At 40.5% G+C, this 17427-nt stretch overlaps 1 protein-coding gene across 4 annotated transcripts in view; it reads right to left on the reverse strand.

Annotated features, from left to right (window-relative positions):
* Nucleotides 1-6677: 6677 nt before the first annotated feature.
* Nucleotides 6678-17427, reverse strand: part of thrb (thyroid hormone receptor beta) — a 104088-nt gene continuing 93338 nt past the window's right edge. Inside the window, exons 9-12 of one of the 4 annotated variants that reach the window (XM_080735991.1) lie at nt 15292-15318; nt 13519-13659; nt 10741-10999; nt 6678-8649 (exon numbers count right to left, since the gene is read on the reverse strand). In XM_080735991.1, the coding sequence (XP_080592117.1) occupies nt 8408-8649; nt 10741-10999; nt 13519-13659; nt 15292-15318 (669 nt within the window). In that variant the 3' untranslated portion in view covers nt 6678-8407. Of the gene's footprint in view, nt 9477-10740; nt 11000-13518; nt 13660-15291; nt 15319-17427 lie in introns of all 4 variants that reach the window. The other 3 variants (XM_080735990.1, XM_080735989.1, XM_080735992.1) reach the window with 3 other exon arrangements.

The following is a 17427-nucleotide window of genomic DNA, read 5'->3' on the forward strand; positions in this document are numbered from 1 at the left end:
GTTCCATTTGTTGACATTTACCCAAAAACTTGGAATAGTTTATCGTTGGGTAATATTTTGTCCACAAATCCATGTTGTATTGATGTTGGTGTCATAGGAGAGACAACAGACATCAAAATAACAATTCTTCTACATTCTCTAATTGCGTAGACTTCTGGTAAATTAAATAATGCAGATGCTTATTAAACTCTTAAGCGTAACATTTGGTTTCATTTTACACTCTCGAGTTCCACAAGGGTCCATTTGGTTACCAACTCTCCATTATTTAGCTGGGGACCGCCTGGAACCCCCTCAAGGACCACTAGGGGTCCCCAGACCACTGGTTGAGAACCACTGGTCTAGAAAACAGCTTTTAAACAAAGACCTCTTCACTAGATTACCATCCCAAAACCATATCGAGAAAATCACCATATCGATTTAATATCGATACTAAATCAAGTCTCATGTCACAATATTGATTTCATATCCATATATTTCCCAGCCCTAAGCATCGTTATAGTTTAGTAGTGACAGTTACAGTAAGATAACTTATTGATTTATAGATCAGTTACAGTAAGATAACTTATTGATTTGTAGATCTGTTATGGTATCGAGCTAATGATGCTAGCGCTAACGCTAAGAGTCGTTGGTGATTAAATCCAACGTCTTGAATTGTGTTTTGCGGAGAAGTGGAAACGGCATTGTTTTATTTTTACTGTAAAGATAAACTTTTATTTTAAAATGTTATGCGAAACAATATCATGTTCATATTATGAAACAATATCATGTTCATATTATGAAACAATATCATGTTCATATTATGAAACAATATATGAAACAATATCATGTTCATATTATGAAACAATATCATGTTCATATTATGCTAACATCCGTAAAAAAAAAAAGAAAAGAAAAGAAAGAGACTCTTGCAGTCTTGAAAATATACATCCTTTTTTTCCTTTGTTTGTGTAAAATAGCTTTTCTCTTAAACGGTGCAACTTTTCAGTTTATTGGTTCGTAACTGAGAATCCTTAAGAAGTAAAACCACCAGGAGAGATGTTTAAAGGAGAGTTTGAGCCTAGAAGGCAATCCTACCTTTAGATGTACTCATTATTATTGATAAGTAATGATGTACATAATTATAAGTGCATCAGGTGTTTTTTTTTTTCCTACTTCATAGCATTTTGTCCATTTTCCAACTCCTATCTGATCACAGCCGCCTCCAAACAGGAGCCATCGTTTATATTCTTACTCCTCTTATTTCTCTGACAGGAAAATCATTTTTTTTTTTTTCGGTAAATGTCTGTGGTACGTAATATCTCTGGTAATACAACGGGTAATTCCCACAAAGCAATCTGAAATATCTCTCTACCCGTGATGATAACAAGCCTTATGTCAGAGCAGGGATCTCCATATATGAGCATAAAAGGGATTATGTTAGGGATCTCCATATATGGGCATAAAAGGGATTATTTTAGGGATCTCCATATATGGGCATAAATGGGATTATTTTAGGGATCTCCATATATGGGCATAAAGGGATTATTTTAGGGATCTCCATATATGGGCATAAAAGGGATTATTTTAGGGATCTCCATATATGGGCATAAAAGGGATTGAGAACCACACTAACAGAATCCATATATGGCCAAGACAGATGACGCAACCTCGCCCTTATGCGTGTTACTGGTAATATTGATGAATTAATCCACGGTCTGGTTTAGCACCGGGCGCCGCCAGTGTGTTTACAAGAAAAGCTGCAAAGATGTGTGTAAATGTGTGTGCGTAGATCGTATAATCCACAAGAAGCTCTTTTTGGGAGTCAAAAGGTGGGTCTCTCTTAGGTCCTGAAGTGACAGGTGTATAGAAAGACTGTCTGTTTGTCATTGCCTGTTTGTGATTATCTGTCTTTTCCTGTCTGGCTGACCCCCTGTCTGTTTTCAGATGGCATACAGCTCATAAAATGCAAACAAAAGGTAATGTTCTTTGAATTTGTATTTCAATCATTTTGCGACATTTCCGTCATTTTCCGTCAGTCAAAGTCAGAGGGCAAAGTCTGACCAACCCCATATCCTGGACTTTACCTGAACTTCAAACTGGCGTACAACTTCTCGCGAGACGAGATTTTGAACGTGATTTCAAAGTTCTGTTGTTCACTACTGGTAAACAACAATGGCGGTGCATTGGTGGGATTTGGGACTTCAGACAGCGAGAGAAATCAGAGCATTAACAAAATGACGATCGCTCCTGTTTGGAGCTGAGCCTGGGACCGGCTGTGATCAGGTAGGACGAACGGTAGCGTTCTCAAATTCTGCCCGATCCCCATCCTACCCGAGCAGACATTTAGGGTAGGGTCTAAAATCTATGCTAATTAGCCAGGACAGGCCGTGATCGGGTTGGACGAATGGACACATGTGACTGTTATGAAGATAAAAAACACCTGGTCCACTTCTTGGGGAGAAATTAAGATAATCTAAAGATCAGATTATCTTCTAGGCTCCTCCTCCAACGCAGCACTTCCTCTGTGACCTTTTATGGTATCAGCTGAGAAAACCTCTGACGTCACAACGTCTGATTCCTGCTTCACCCCAAAAGTTATTCCTCCAGAATAAAGTGATTCCTCCAGAATAAAGTTATTCCCCCAGAATAAACATATTCCCCTAGACGCCTTGTGTTTTTGCGAGTCCGTAAATTCGCTTATTCTGGGCGAATGAGCGAGCAAGCGTCCGGGCGAGCGAGTGCCGGGGCGAGCGTCCGTCGGGGCGAGGAGCCCTGCGAGCCGCGGTCTCACGGTGAAGCAGGAACGGACGTTGTTATTGAAGAGGTCAAGAGGTCACTGGCTCAGCTCGTTGAGGTCAAAGTTCACGGTGGAACCGGTGCTCATTGGACCCTGTGTCACTCTCTCTCTCTCTCTCTCTCTCTCTCTCTCTCTCTCTATGTCTCTCTACCGCTCTCTCTCTCTCTCTCTCTCTCTCTCTCTCTCTCTGATTGTCTGTGCATTACTTTGAGTTGGTACAGGTTTAGTGAGGTGTGTGTGTGTGTGTGTGTGGGAGCCCGTTTTCACCTCCCAATGCAACCCAAAAGGCCTGGAATGTGTGTGTGTGTGAGTGTGTGTGTGTGTGTGTGTGTGTGTGTGTGTGTGTGTGTGTGTGTGTGTGTTTCCAACTCCATTTTGTGGCCTGATTAATCGTCAGTCACCGCAGAGCCATTCATTATCCCTTACTTATATATGTGAGATATTAAGTTATTATATGTGAGATATTAAGTTATTATATGTGAGATATCAGGTTATTGTATGTGTGTGATATTAGGGTATCAGATATCAGATCTCAGGCCAGACAGAACGGAGGCCTTTCTTTGGGTTTCGTTTGACGGACGGTAAAAACGGGCTCCGACTTTCACCATGTGAGGAGTTTCACCATGTGAGGAGTTTCTGGTTCATTCAACACTGAAACACTGAGCAGCAACCACTTCTATTGGAAGGATGGAAGGCTAGGAAAGGAGGGAAGGAGGGAGGGAAGGAAGCATCAAATCACTTCACAGAAACACAACAAGCTGCTGAGGAAGATGAAGAGGAGGATGAAGAGTAGTAGTATTATATTTACGTGAAGCGAGCGGCAGATATTTTACAAAGCAAATGTTTTTTTGTCACGTTTCTTTTTTTCTTTTTGTAAACAACAAACAGCATGTTTCATTGCAGAGAGGAGGGGCAACAACAAGGAAGGCCCTTAAAATGAGAAGAGGGAAAGGGGCGGAGCTAAAGCAGCTCTAGTTTCCTCAGTACCACCGCCAAGTTCAGTCGTTTTTGTCCTATTGGATGGCGAGGCTGTCTAAACGCCGTCTAGACACCGTCTAGAAGCCGGCTAAACTCCGGCTAAACGCCGTCTAGACCAGAGGTGGAAAGTATAACTAAGTACTGTTACTCAAGCATGACTCCCCTAGAATTGTTTGAAAAATATGGTCAACAGTTACTAATTGTGATCATCATTATTAACAAAACATACGCAACATCAGATCTACAAGCTCACCAAGCATTGCATTGTGAGCTGCAACATTAGATTTACAAATACTTGTGTCCTGTTTTTACTCTAATTCTGAACACAGAACTTTAACAACTCGCAGTATTGTTACTTTTACTGGAGTAAAAGATCAGAGTACTTTCTTCCACGGCTGGTCTGGACTAAAATCCCTCTAAAGATGGTGGGGACACCGCCCCCCGGTGGTGGGGTCATGGTACTGAACACCGCCCCCCGGTGGTGGGGTCATGGTACTGAACCCCGCCCCCTGGTGGAGAGGTCATGGTACTGTGAGCACATGCATAATAATATGTTTAGTTCCGTACGGTTTATGTACAAATATGTGTTTCTGTGAAACGACAACAAGTTTTATTTAATTTAAAGTTTGAAGCCATTTCCTCATCCCTATATCACCTTTAGCACCATGGCTGTCTGTCTGTCTGTCTGTCTGTCTGTCTGTCTGTCTGTCTGTCTGTCTGTATTACTGACACATTGCTGTTACATGTACAGAAATCACATGTCACATGTTACATCATGTATGTAACGTATCACATGTTAAATGTTTGTTACATGTGCAACTATAGGGCATTAACGAAAAGGTCAACAAGTCGACTTCATTACACAAGTCAACTCCCACCAGAGAAAGTTGAAAGTCGAAGTTGAAAAAAAAAAGAAAGAAATATATATATATATATATATATATATATATATATATATATATATATATATATATACTTTCTATTGCGAGGCGTTGTGATTATGTAGATCTGCAATTTTCACAATTTCTGCCTCTATATATTTGACAATTTGGACAATGTTTAATTTGTCATTTTAGAGGTATCAAAAAGTCCTTAAATTGTCACTTTAGAAATGTGCAGATACCCTCTATACACTTAAACCTTATGTTGGTTTGTTTACTGTTGAGAGAGAAAACAATGTTTCACATTAAGTTAATCATCTGGGGACCAGATAACTGGGGGGTCGTGTGTGATGTGATGATGTCATCAAACGATAAAGTCAACTTCAACTCAACTTTTTACTGAGTCGAGTCGACTTGCAAAAATCACAAGTCGTTAAAGCCCTAATGTATACATGCTGTACAGTATATATGACCTAGTTGAGATGAGAGCCAGGATGAGAACATTTTTACCCAGAATGCACTGGGTGCTCAGCGGAGTACAAACGTCTGTAACACTCTCAGAGTTAACGGAGAATTTCGTCATTACAGCCTCAAAGCCGCCAACTTTCAACTCCCGTTGAAATCTGGTCTCTGGCGGGACCTCCGGAGCTCCGTTGGCTTGCATCGCAACGGAAACCCAAGTCGAGAGAGACGAGATTTCAACGGGAGTTCAGAGTTCACGGCAACATTGGCAGAGCTGGATGTAAACAAAGGATGGATGCAAGCTCTAGGCGTTTCATGCTACGGTTTGTAGTGAAAAATGGACTTTCAAGCGAGATAAGTTTTGGCACAGCATGTTGGCATCGTTCCAACGAGGAGGAACGTCCTATGATTGTCTTCTCCTGACATCAGCGTGTCCTTTGTGTGCTTCATAAATCTGCAGCTCGTTAAGCCCTGCGCTTAACAAGCTAGTCTTAACGAGCTAGCCTTAACAAGCTAGCCTTAACAAGCTAGCCTTAACGAGCTAGCCTTAACGAGCTAGTCTTAACGAGCTAGTCTACGTTAGGGGTCGGGGACAGAAGAGGTCACAGTATGGCAGCACTGAACAGGTTAGACGCTCATTTACATAATTAATTAATTAACAAAACACTGATGAACAAACAAGCCCACTGATTGGTTACGTTAAAGCCACGATCCGTAGCTTTGTGTTGAGAGGCGACGCAACGCCTCCCGCTGCTCGGCGGAGAGGCGACGCAACGACGTACGAACTAAAGAAGAAAGATGGCGGCGCGCGGCTAACGTCCAATCCAACGCGCCGCCCGATGATTGAAATAACTTTATTGACATTGTTCTTCCTGACACCAGGGTCTAAACGACCCTACACATATATTAGATATATTTATTAACATATTTTACTGTACAAATTGGTCAGAATGACGATTTACTCGTTACGAAATAACGACCCGGATTGTGGCTTAAACGTGAAAGGGGAAGAGAGACAGAACTAAGGTGTTCCTACTAGTGTGTCTGTGTCGTAGAGTTAACGGTTAGCGGCCATTTTGAGTCGTAAATATCACGTAAAAAGACGGGAAAAGAAACAACGTTTTGTTTGTTGTATAAACGGAACAAAGCGTCAACGGAAATCACCGATATGTCAACTATACAACCGACGCAAAACCAACAAACCAACAAGAACTAAAAAAGATATCAAAAGATCAGAGATGAATGTGTGACGACAACAACAGAATGCTATTATTATTCACATGTACCCGCATCGTAAGGAATGGTTCCACACACACACAACACTCTACTGCTAATTAACTAATGATCTAATTAACTAATTATCTAATTAACTAATCATCTAATCAACCAATGGAATGAAGGTGACTGTCGGTCGTTGCTAAAAGAACAGTTCAAAATGTTTGACCGTCTCCAGTGCTCAGCCCCGCCCACTGAGAGAGGTCAGAGGTCAGCCCCGCCCACTGTGAGAGGTCAGCCCCGCCCACTGTGAGAGGTCAGAGGTCAGCCCCGCCCACTGAGAGAGGTCAGAGGTCAGCCCCGCCCACTGTGAGAGGTCAGAGGTCAGCCCCGCCCACTGAGACCACCATGGGTGCCCAGACCATGTGTGCATGCATGCACCACGCACGCACATACACACACACACACACACACACACACACACACACACACACACACACACGTACACGCTTGGGCCAGGCGATATGGACAAAATCCAATATCACAATATCAATAATAATAATAATATTGTGCCATGATGATAATAAACATTTCCTTGAAAAATGTTCAGACATTTTTCAAACAGCAAAAGCAGAAATTACAAGAAACGGATCACAGAACTATATTATCAAAAATACCCAAAATATCTGGTCTTATTTCATCATATAGTGATCTATTAGCCCAGCCCACACACACACACACACACACACACACACACACACACACACACACACACACACACACACACACACACACGTCCGTCCGTCCGTCCGTCCGCCCGTCCTCCTGTCCCATTGGTCAGTCCTCGAGGAAGAGGGGTGGGAACACCTTTTGGACACTCCACTGTGATTGGTCAGTCTTCGAACACCTCCAGGAAGGGGGGCCAGAGCTGTAGAATGGAGAGTTGTGCCACCTCCGTTCTCTTCATGGGGCCTTGGAGTCCAATGACCCTAACCTAACCCTAACCCTAACCTAACCCTATTAACCCTAACCCCTATCCAATGGAGGCTCGTGGGGAGCTTCTAAAGTGACAAATCGCGAGAATTGGTTATCAAGTAGTTTCGCGAGGCCAGACTGTTGCCTCCGTGATTTGGTCAAATGCTCCCGTCATACAGTCTGGTGCATCCAAAGAAGAACGATGAGTACTGGTTAAAGTGGAAGTGAAGCCCCCTCGTCACTTCACTTTCCGTCTCACATCGCATACATTTATCATTATATAAATACAAATCATATAAGCATGTCTAGCTTGCTGCTTAGCAGAAATGACATTTTAAAATATATGTTCTTGAACGGTAATGCCCGTTTCCATTACTCGCCGTTCAGGAGCTGCTGTTCCAGACTCTATATAGCATTCAGAGATTGTGGAATAGTTGTCTGGCTACGTGAGACTAGTTATCAAGCAATAACAATTAACTGACAGTCTCACGATAACAGAGTACATGCCTTTCATTGCCTTACTTTTAGCTGCCACTTGGTGGTGCTATTGTGCATGTTAACAACGTTATGACGACGCATTGATTAGCCAGTGACAGGGCAACAGCCCGACTTTAATGATCTTAAACCACGTTATTTTAAATCGTTTTTTGGCAATAGTATAAAGTAAATATTACAGAGACTTTAGTTGTCACTGAGAAATACTTTAAAACAGTTCTCATTTCTCAGTTCCCAGTTCTCTAAAAATGCCGATATACGTGACGCTTCTATTGAAACCAATGTTCTTTAAATCTCCTGCTTGTCACTTTAGAACTTCTCATCGGGTCACGTGACGCAGTTCATTTTCTGACCCCTAGGTGGCACCACTCTCTCTCTCAATACACTCTGACAGCTCGTTGGGACACTCCACTGTGATTGGTCAGTCTTCGAACACCTCCAGGAAAAGGGGCGGGAACAGCTCTCTGATTGGCTAGTCTTCAAACACCTCCAGGAAAAGGGGCGGGAACAGCTCTCTGATTGGCTAGTCTTCGAACACCTCCAGGAAAAGGGGCGGGAACAGCTCTCTGATTGGCTAGTCTTCGAACACCTCCAGGAAAAGGGGCGGGAACAACTCTCTGATTGGCTAGTCTTCGAACACCTCCAGGAAAAGGGGCGGGAACAACTCGTTGGGACATTCCAGCTTCATGTGCAGGAAGCGGGAGGCGTGGCAGGCGCCAATCATCCTCAGGTCGGTGACCTTCATCAGCAGCTTGGGCCAGAAATGAGACACGCTGTGTTTACGATGGTTGATGTAATGTTCAAACGCCAAGAGGAACTGTTCCTGGTACGCCTCTATACGATCCACACTCTGAAGGCCTGGGCGATCTGAGGGGAGAGAGACACTATGAATGAATGAGAGAGAGAGAGAGAGAGAGAGAGAGAGAGAGAGAGACGCTGTGTTTACGATGGTTGATGTAATGTTCAAACGCTAAGAGGAACTGTTCCTGGTAGGCTTCTATACGATCCACACTCTGAAGGCCTGGGCGATCTGAGGGGAGAGAGACACTATGAATGAATGAGAGAGAGAGAGAGAGAGAGAGAGAGAGAGAGAGAGAGACGCTGTGTTTACGATGGTTGATGTAATGTTCAAACGCTAAGAGGAACTGTTCCTGATAGGCTTCTATACGATCCACACTCTGAAGGCCTGGGCGATCTGAGGGGAGAGAGACACTATGAATGAATGAGAGAGAGAGAGAGAGAGAGAGAGAGAGAGAGAGAGAGAGAGAGAGAGACACGCTGTGTTTACGATGGTTGATGTAATGTTCAAACGCCAAGAGGAACTGTTCCTGGTACGCCTCTATACGATCCACACTGACCAGGCCTGGGCGATCTGAGGGGAGAGAGACACTATGAATGAATGAGAGAGAGAGAGAGAGAGAGAGAGAGAGAGAGAGAGAGAGAGAGAGAGAGAGAGAGAGACGCTGTGTTTACGATGGTTGATGTAATGTTCAAACGCTAAGAGGAACTGTTCCTGATAGGCTTCTATACGATCCACACTGCTGAGGCCTGGGCGATCTGAGGGGAGAGAGACACTATGAATGAATGAGAGAGAGAGAGAGAGAGAGAGAGAGAGAGAGAGAGAGAGAGAGAGAGAGAGAGGAACTGTTCCTGATACGCTTCTATACGATCCACACTCTGAAGGCCTGGGCGATCTGAGGGGAGAGAGACACTATGAATGAATGAGAGAGAGAGAGAGAGAGAGAGAGAGAGAGAGAGAGAGAGAGAGAGAGAGGAACTGTTCCTGATACGCCTCTATACAATCCACACTGCTGAGACCTGGGCGATCTGACAGAGGGAGAGATGGGACAGGAACTTTATTGACAGTACAGTAAGTAGACAGCAAACAGGGAAAGAGATGCAGCAACGGTGGTTGGGACTTGAACCTGCAACACGCTGTCAGGCATCAGATAGTTTTAGCTTTAGGGTTAGTCTTTATCTTAGTCTTACATAGTTAATAGTTATAATTAATAGTTTATAGTTTATAGTTCATAGGGTTAGGGTTAGTCTTTATCTAACCCTAATAGTTAATAGTTATAATTAATAGTTTATAGTTTATAGTTCATAGGGTTAGGGTTAGTCTTTATCTAACCCTAATAGTTAATAGTTATAATTAATAGTTTATAGTTTATAGTTCATAGGGTTAGGGTTAGTCTTTATCTAACCCTAATAGTTAATAGTTATAATTAATAGTTTATAGTTTATAGTTCATAGGGTTAGGGTTAGTCTTTATCTAACCCTAATAGTTAATAGTTATAATTAATAGTTTATAGTTTATAGTTCATAGGGTTAGGGTTAGTCTTTATCTAACCCTAATAGTTAATAGTTATAATTAATAGTTTATAGTTTATAGTTCATAGGGTTAGGGTTAGTCTTTATCTAACCCTAATAGTTAATAGTTATAATTAATAGTTTATAGTTTATAGTTCATAGGGTTAGGGTTAGTCTTTATCTAACCCTAATAGTTAATAGTTATAATTAATAGTTTATAGTTTATAGTTCATAGGGTTAGGGTTAGTCTTTATCTAACCCTAATAGTTAATAGTTATAATTAATAGTTTATAGTTTATAGTTCATAGGGTTAGGGTTAGTCTTTATCTAACCCTAATAGTTAATAGTTATAATTAATAGTTTATAGTTTATAGTTCATAGCGTTAGGGTTAGTCTTTATCCAACCCTAATAGTTAATAGTTATAATTAATAGTTTATAGTTTATAGTTCATAGGGTTAGGGTTAGTCTTTATCTAACCCTAATAGTTAATAGTTATAATTAATAGTTTATAGTTTATAGTTCATAGTGTGTTAACAGTCTTACCAGAAGACAGTAGGATGACAGACTGCATCAGTGTTTAGTTAACACTTAACAGTTAACAGTTTATAGTTTATAATTAATATTTAATAGTTAGTTACCAGTCTTACCAGAGGACAACAGGATGACAGACTGCAGCAGGGCCACCTCAGAGTCGTCCAGGTTAAACGAGGACAGCGATACTCCCAGGTCAAAGATGGCGTCGGAGACCACGCCCAGGCCGCCGTTCTTCAGCTGGCCGCGCGTCACCGCCATCTCTCCGTTCAGCGTCAGAGTCTCGCTGTCCGGGTCGTAGCGCACGGCGGCACGCAGAGACATGATCTCCATGCAGCAGCCTTTCAGCAGGATGATCTGGTCCTCACAGGGTAGCTGGAGAGGAGAAGAGAAGATATTAAGATGATCTGGTCTCTTATAGAAGACATTAAGATGATCTGGTCTCTTATAAAACACATTAAGATGATCTGGTCTCTTATAGAACATTAAGATGATCTGGTCTCTTATAGACATTAAGATGATCTGGTCTCTTATAGACATTAAGATGATCTGGTCTCTTATAAAACACATTAAGATGATCTGGTCTCTTATAAAACACATTAAGATGATCTGGTCTCTTATAGAAGACATTAAGATGATCTGGTCTCTTATAGAACACATTAAGATGATCTGGTCTCTTATAAAACACATTAAGATGATCTGGTCTCTTATAGAAGACATTAAGATGATCTGGTCTCTTATAGAACACATTAAGATGATCTGGTCTCTTATAGACATTAAGATGATCTGGTCTTATGGGGGGGGGGGGGGGGGGGGGTTGTAGGACTTTAAGAGAGGTGTGAACATCTCTCTGGCAGGGGCTGGCTTACTATACTGGCAGGGGTATGTGAATAATCCTTTCAGAGGGTGTGTGGAAGGTCAAACCTAAAAGAATGAGGGAGGGAGGAAAATGCACGCATACTCCCTTAAAGGGCCTACACCATGCTTTTAAAACAATATTTTTTGTATAAATATATGCTCAAAATTGAGTCTTAGACAGGTTTTAACCCTCAACAAACACTCTGACCATTCCTTTTGTTTGTTCTAGCTCTACTATAATGAGGCTCTCCAGCTGCAATACCAAAACGACCTCTGTTTGCTCAGGGGCGCATCTAGTGGGGTTTTTCCACCCCTCCCCCCTCCCCTCCTCTTCACTCCTCCCCGGACCCCACGTTGACAACAAATAATGTTAATATTGGGCCAATACAAAAATAGGATAATGTTGCAGCTCTGATTATAGCCTACTGTAGGCCTATGTTGTATGTTATAGGCCTACTGTCAAATGACACAGGGCGACTGTTGCTAGACCAGACATTACTGAAAGTTAATCTACATTAGACAATCAACCCCACCCATGTATAAAAAAAAAAGTAAAAAAAAAAAAAAATGTTTTGAAAAAAAATGTTTTTGAAAAAAGAAAAGTTTTTTGAAAAAAAAGAAAAGTTTTTTGAAAAAAAAAGTTTTTTGAAAAAAAAAGTTTTTTGAAAAAAAGTTTTTGAAAAAAAAAAGTTTTTTGAAAAAAAAAGTTTTTTGAAAAAAAAAGTTTTTTGAAAAAAAGTTTTTTGAAAAAAAAAACATTTTTTTGAATTTTTTTTTTTGAAAAAAAAACATTTTTTTGAAAATGTTTTTTTTTTACTCTGAAAAAAAAAACGGGAATCCGTGTGACGTCACACAGATCAACTCTCAGAACAGCACTGTTCTGAGAACCTGTGGAAAGCTTTTCATCTCTGTCTTCCCAAAACCAGAGAAAGACACAATGTACAGAAATAGGACTTTGTGAGGATAGAAGGTGCTACTATACTGGCACTGGAAAATAATCCTTTCAGAGGTATGTGGGAGGTCAAACCTAAAAGAATGAGGGAGGGAGGAAAATGCACGCATACTCCCTTAAAGGACCTACACCATGAATTTTCACTTTTTCTATTTTAAAACCTTTTTTTGGTGTCCCACTGGCACCTTCTATCCTCACAAAGTCCTATTTCTGACAAGTGTGTCTTTCTCTGGTTTTGGGAAGACAGAGATGAGAAGCTCTCAGAACAGTGCTGTTCTGAGAATTGACGCGTGTGACGTCACACACGTTTCTGTTTAAAAAAAAATAAAAAATAAAATATATATATATTTATTTATTTTTTCAAAAATTTTTTTTTTTCAAAAACATTTTTTTTCTTTGGAAAAACCCCACTAGATGCGCCACTGAGCAAACAGAGGCCGTTTTTGGTATTGCAGCTGGAGAGCCTCATTATAGTAGAGCTAGAACAAACAAAGGAATGGTCAGAGTGTTTGTTGAGGGTTAAAACCTGTCTAAGACTCAATTTTGAGCATATATTTATACAAAAAATATAGTTTTAAAAGCATGGTGTAGGCCCTTTAAGTACAAGGGCTCAGCCTGTGGAAAGCCCTCCCACAATCTGGTTTTCACCCAGTGGTATCAGACTAGGTTAAATGAATAGGATCTACAGATCTGATGCTACCTTGCCTACCTCACAGAACATGGGCAGTTTACATGTGATGCTATCAGAACAGTTTAAATGCTATCAGAACAGTTAAATGCTGTCAGAACAGAACAGTTTAAATGTTGTCAGAACAGTTTAAATGTTGTCAGAACAGTTTAAATACTGTCAGAACAGTTTAAATAGTTTAAATGTTGTCAGAACAGTTTAAATGCTGTCAGAACAGTTTAAATAGTTTAAATGTTGTCAGAACAGTTTAAATGTTGTCAGAACAGTTTAAATGCTGTCAGAACAGTTTAAATGTTGTCAGAACAGTTTAAATGCTATCAGAACAGTTTAAATGCTGTCAGAACAGTTTAAATGCTATCAGAACAGTGTACATGTGATACTACACATTGTTCTTACCTCACAGAACATGGGCAGTTTCTTGGCAAAGTCCACCACGCGGGTGATGGCGGGGGTGATAATTTTAGTAAACTGACTGAAAGCTTCGATGTCCACTTTGCTTCCCTCAGGAGCGTTGAGGATGGGAGGCTGCTGTTCCTGCTGGGGGGACAAGGAGGGACGCATCAGACTCTGTCAAGTGACCAAATTAATTCCAAATAATTTATCAAATGATGCTTTAAAGTTAAAGCTCCAAACAGCCCAGAACAAACTAATTAGGGTTGTGCTTGGTCTTCAACCTCAGACCCACCTTACCGATCATCACCAAGAAAGCGTGGGGTGGCTCAAAGTAGCTGACAGAGTACAGCATCTTGCAATGGGCCTGGTGTACAAGATACACTACACCTCCAAGATACCCATGTACCTGACTAAATACTGGTCTACAAGATACACTACACCTCCAAGATACCCATGTACCTGACTAAATACTGGTGTACAAGATACACTACACCACTAAGATACCCATGTACCTGACTAACTACTGGTGTACAATACACTACACCACTAAGATACCCATGTACCTGACTAAATACTGGTGTACAAGATACACTACACCTCCAAGATACCCATGTACCTGGCAAACTACTTCCTAAAGGTCAAGGATGTTCACGATCACAACACCAGAGGCAGCTCCACTAATCATCATCAACGTAGATTTAACACTAAACAAGGCTCTAACTCGTTCTCCTGCTATACCATCAACATGTGGAACGCCCTTCCACAAGCCTTAAAGGAGAGCAAATCCCTAGCCTCCTTCAAAATTGGTATGAAAAGTCACCTTCAGACAGCTGCTACCCGAGACTTGTAAATAGACTAAGCCCCCATGCCCCCCCCCCCTTTTTTTTTCTTTTTTCTCTACCTTTGTATTTGATGTTATGCTTTTGAAACTGATATTATCCTAGATAAAGTACTATGTTCTATCCGTCTGTCTTTCAATGTTATGAGATACTTAAAGTGTGGTTCCTGTGGAAATAAGCCTCGGCTTTCTAGGATCTCCTTTTAGTTGACCTTGTACCAGTGATTTGTACTGTCATGAAACTGTACTTTTTTCTATTGCAAACTCCTAATAAATTCTTCAATCAATCAATCAATCAATCTCGCGCCCCATCACCCACTTTGAAAAGCCCTGCCGTAAAGCATGCAGATACATGATATACTATAGATATGTAGATATATGATATACTATAGATATGTAGATATATGATATACTATAGATATGTAGATATATGATATACTATAGATATGTAGATATATGATATACTATAGATATGTAGATATATGATATACTATAGATATGTAGATATATGATATACTATAGATATGTAGATATATGATATACTATAGATATGTAGATATATGATATACTATAGATATGTAGATATATGATATACTATAGATATGTAGATATATGATATACTATAGATATGCAGATATATGATATACTATAGATATGTAGATATATGATATACTATAGATATGTAGATATATGATATACTATAGATATGTAGATATATGATATACTATAGATATGTAGATATATGATATACTATAGATATGTAGATATATGATATACTATAGATATGTAGATATATGATATACTATAGATATGTAGATATATGATATACTATAGATATGTAGATATATGATATACTATAGATATGTAGATATATGATATACTATAGATATGTAGATACATGATATACTATAGATATGTTGATACATTACTGTTCTTACCTTGGACTCCTTCACCCCCGCTGCACTCTGGTCAGAAGTATAGAATAAATTACATGTTATTTCATTTAGAAGCATTTCATCCTCGACCAGCTGGATCCAGACAGCAGTGGTGAAGTTTAGAGAAGAGAAGAATCAACACAGTGGTGAACATTTTAACATGTTGGCTCCAGACAGTTTAGAAAGGTAGAAGAGAAGAATCAACACCAGTGGTGAAGGTTTTACACTGAGCAGAAAGAAACACACTAAACCAGTGGTGAAGGTTTTACACTGAGCAGAAAGAATCACACTAAACCAGTAGTGAAGGTTTTACACTGAGCAGAAAGAATCACACTAAACCAGTGGTGAAGGTTTTACACTGAGCAGAAAGAATCACACTAAACCAGTGGTGAAGGTTTTACACTGAGCAGAAAGAATCACACTAAACCAGTGGTGAAGGTTTTACACTGAGCAGAAAGAAACACACTAAACCAGTGGTGAAGGTTTTACACTGAGCAGAAAGAATCACACTAAACCAGTGGTGAAGGTTTTACACTGAGCAGAAAGAATCACACTAAACCAGTGGTGAAGGTTTTACACTGAGCAGAGAAGAACAGCTGCTGTTCATAGAAACACACTAAACCGGGGGTCGGCAACCTGCATGCCGCTCTTTAGCGCCGCCCTAGTGGCTTCCTGGAGCTTTTTCAAAAATGTATGAAAATGGAAAAGGTTTTGTTTTAAAGGACAACATTAGTTTTTTACAACAAGGGTTCATATTTTAGTTTGTAATTAAAGAATATAAAAGATGATTGTTAAAATTATTTCATTTACTTCTTTCTATTGTTTTAGAGATTCTTATTTCAGTGGTTGGGGGCATGCGTACAAGTGGCTAAATATGTCATTTTACACAGAATAAGCCCATTCCCAAGATACAACGCAAACTTTCATGGTTGGATGGGACTGTAAACTGTAGAAGTGTTACTGTAAATAGCAATGAAGAAACTGCTGGCTTATTGTGTCTAAAAAGACATATTCGTACACATGTACACAAAACAATAGAACGAAGCAAATGAAAACATTTTAACACTCACTTTTTCATTTCTCTAATTACAATCTAAAATATGAACCCTTGTTGTAAAAAAACAAAGATGTCTTTTAATATGGTTTGTGTAGGAGGAGAGACATGACAAACTTTCTCAACGTTTTCCAATGCTGTAAAGATGTGTAGAATAAATATTACATTTCAACATTCTCTCCAGGATGCGCTGCAGGGAAAATAAACATTTAATCATGAATGCTCATTATGTATTTGTAGCCTACTTAGTCATTTTGATAGTAGGCTAATATAGCTAATAGACACTTACAGCATGTGTTGCCTTCATTATAAGGCTCATATAAGGCTTTTAATTTTTTGCGGCTTGAGACAGATTCGTTTTTAGTTTTTTGGTCCAATATGGCTCGAGAGAGAGAGAGAGAGAGAGAGAGACAGACATAGAGAGAGAGAGAGAGAGAGAGAGAGAGAGAGAGAGAGAGACATAGAGAGAGAGAGAGAGAGAGAGAGAGAGAGAGAGAGAGAGAGAGAGAGAGAGAGAGAGAGAGAGAGACATAGAGAGAACACATCCATCCAAGAGGATGAGGTTCCCATGGCAACCTGGATCACTCAGCAGCACCAAATGGACGACATGATTTACTATTAAATATTATGGTCTGTCTGGTGGAGAGCTTGTATGTTCACTGTGTGTGTGTGTGTGTGTGTGTGTGTGTGTGTGTGTGTGTGTGTGTGTGTGTGTGTGTGTGCGTGTGTGTGTGTGTGTGTGCATGCTTGCGTGACCATCAATGACCATCAATGGCCGGATCGAAGCATTGAGGCGTGATTATGGATCCCACTGGGAAAGATGGATAACCACGCCCCGGACTCATTTTTGAAGCTTGTGATTGGCTGAACCGGACGTAGGGAGCGCTCCGTTGTAGTCACTTGGACCGCGCGAGGTGCACCAAAACCCAATTATCATTGCGTTTATCGTGCGCTTATAGAACGATTGCATTCACCACGGCTTCGTAACTGCGGCGCTCGGGCGCGATGAGCAGGACCAAGGTCCGCTGGCCTTCGCGCCGCTTGCAATGTCGTGGACAATAACTGTGAAAACAAGCGCTCTATGC

This window comes from Nannobrachium achirus, assembly GCF_963921795.1.
Source record: "Nannobrachium achirus genome assembly, chromosome: 10".
Classification (NCBI taxonomy): Eukaryota; Metazoa; Chordata; class Actinopteri; order Myctophiformes; family Myctophidae; genus Nannobrachium; species Nannobrachium achirus.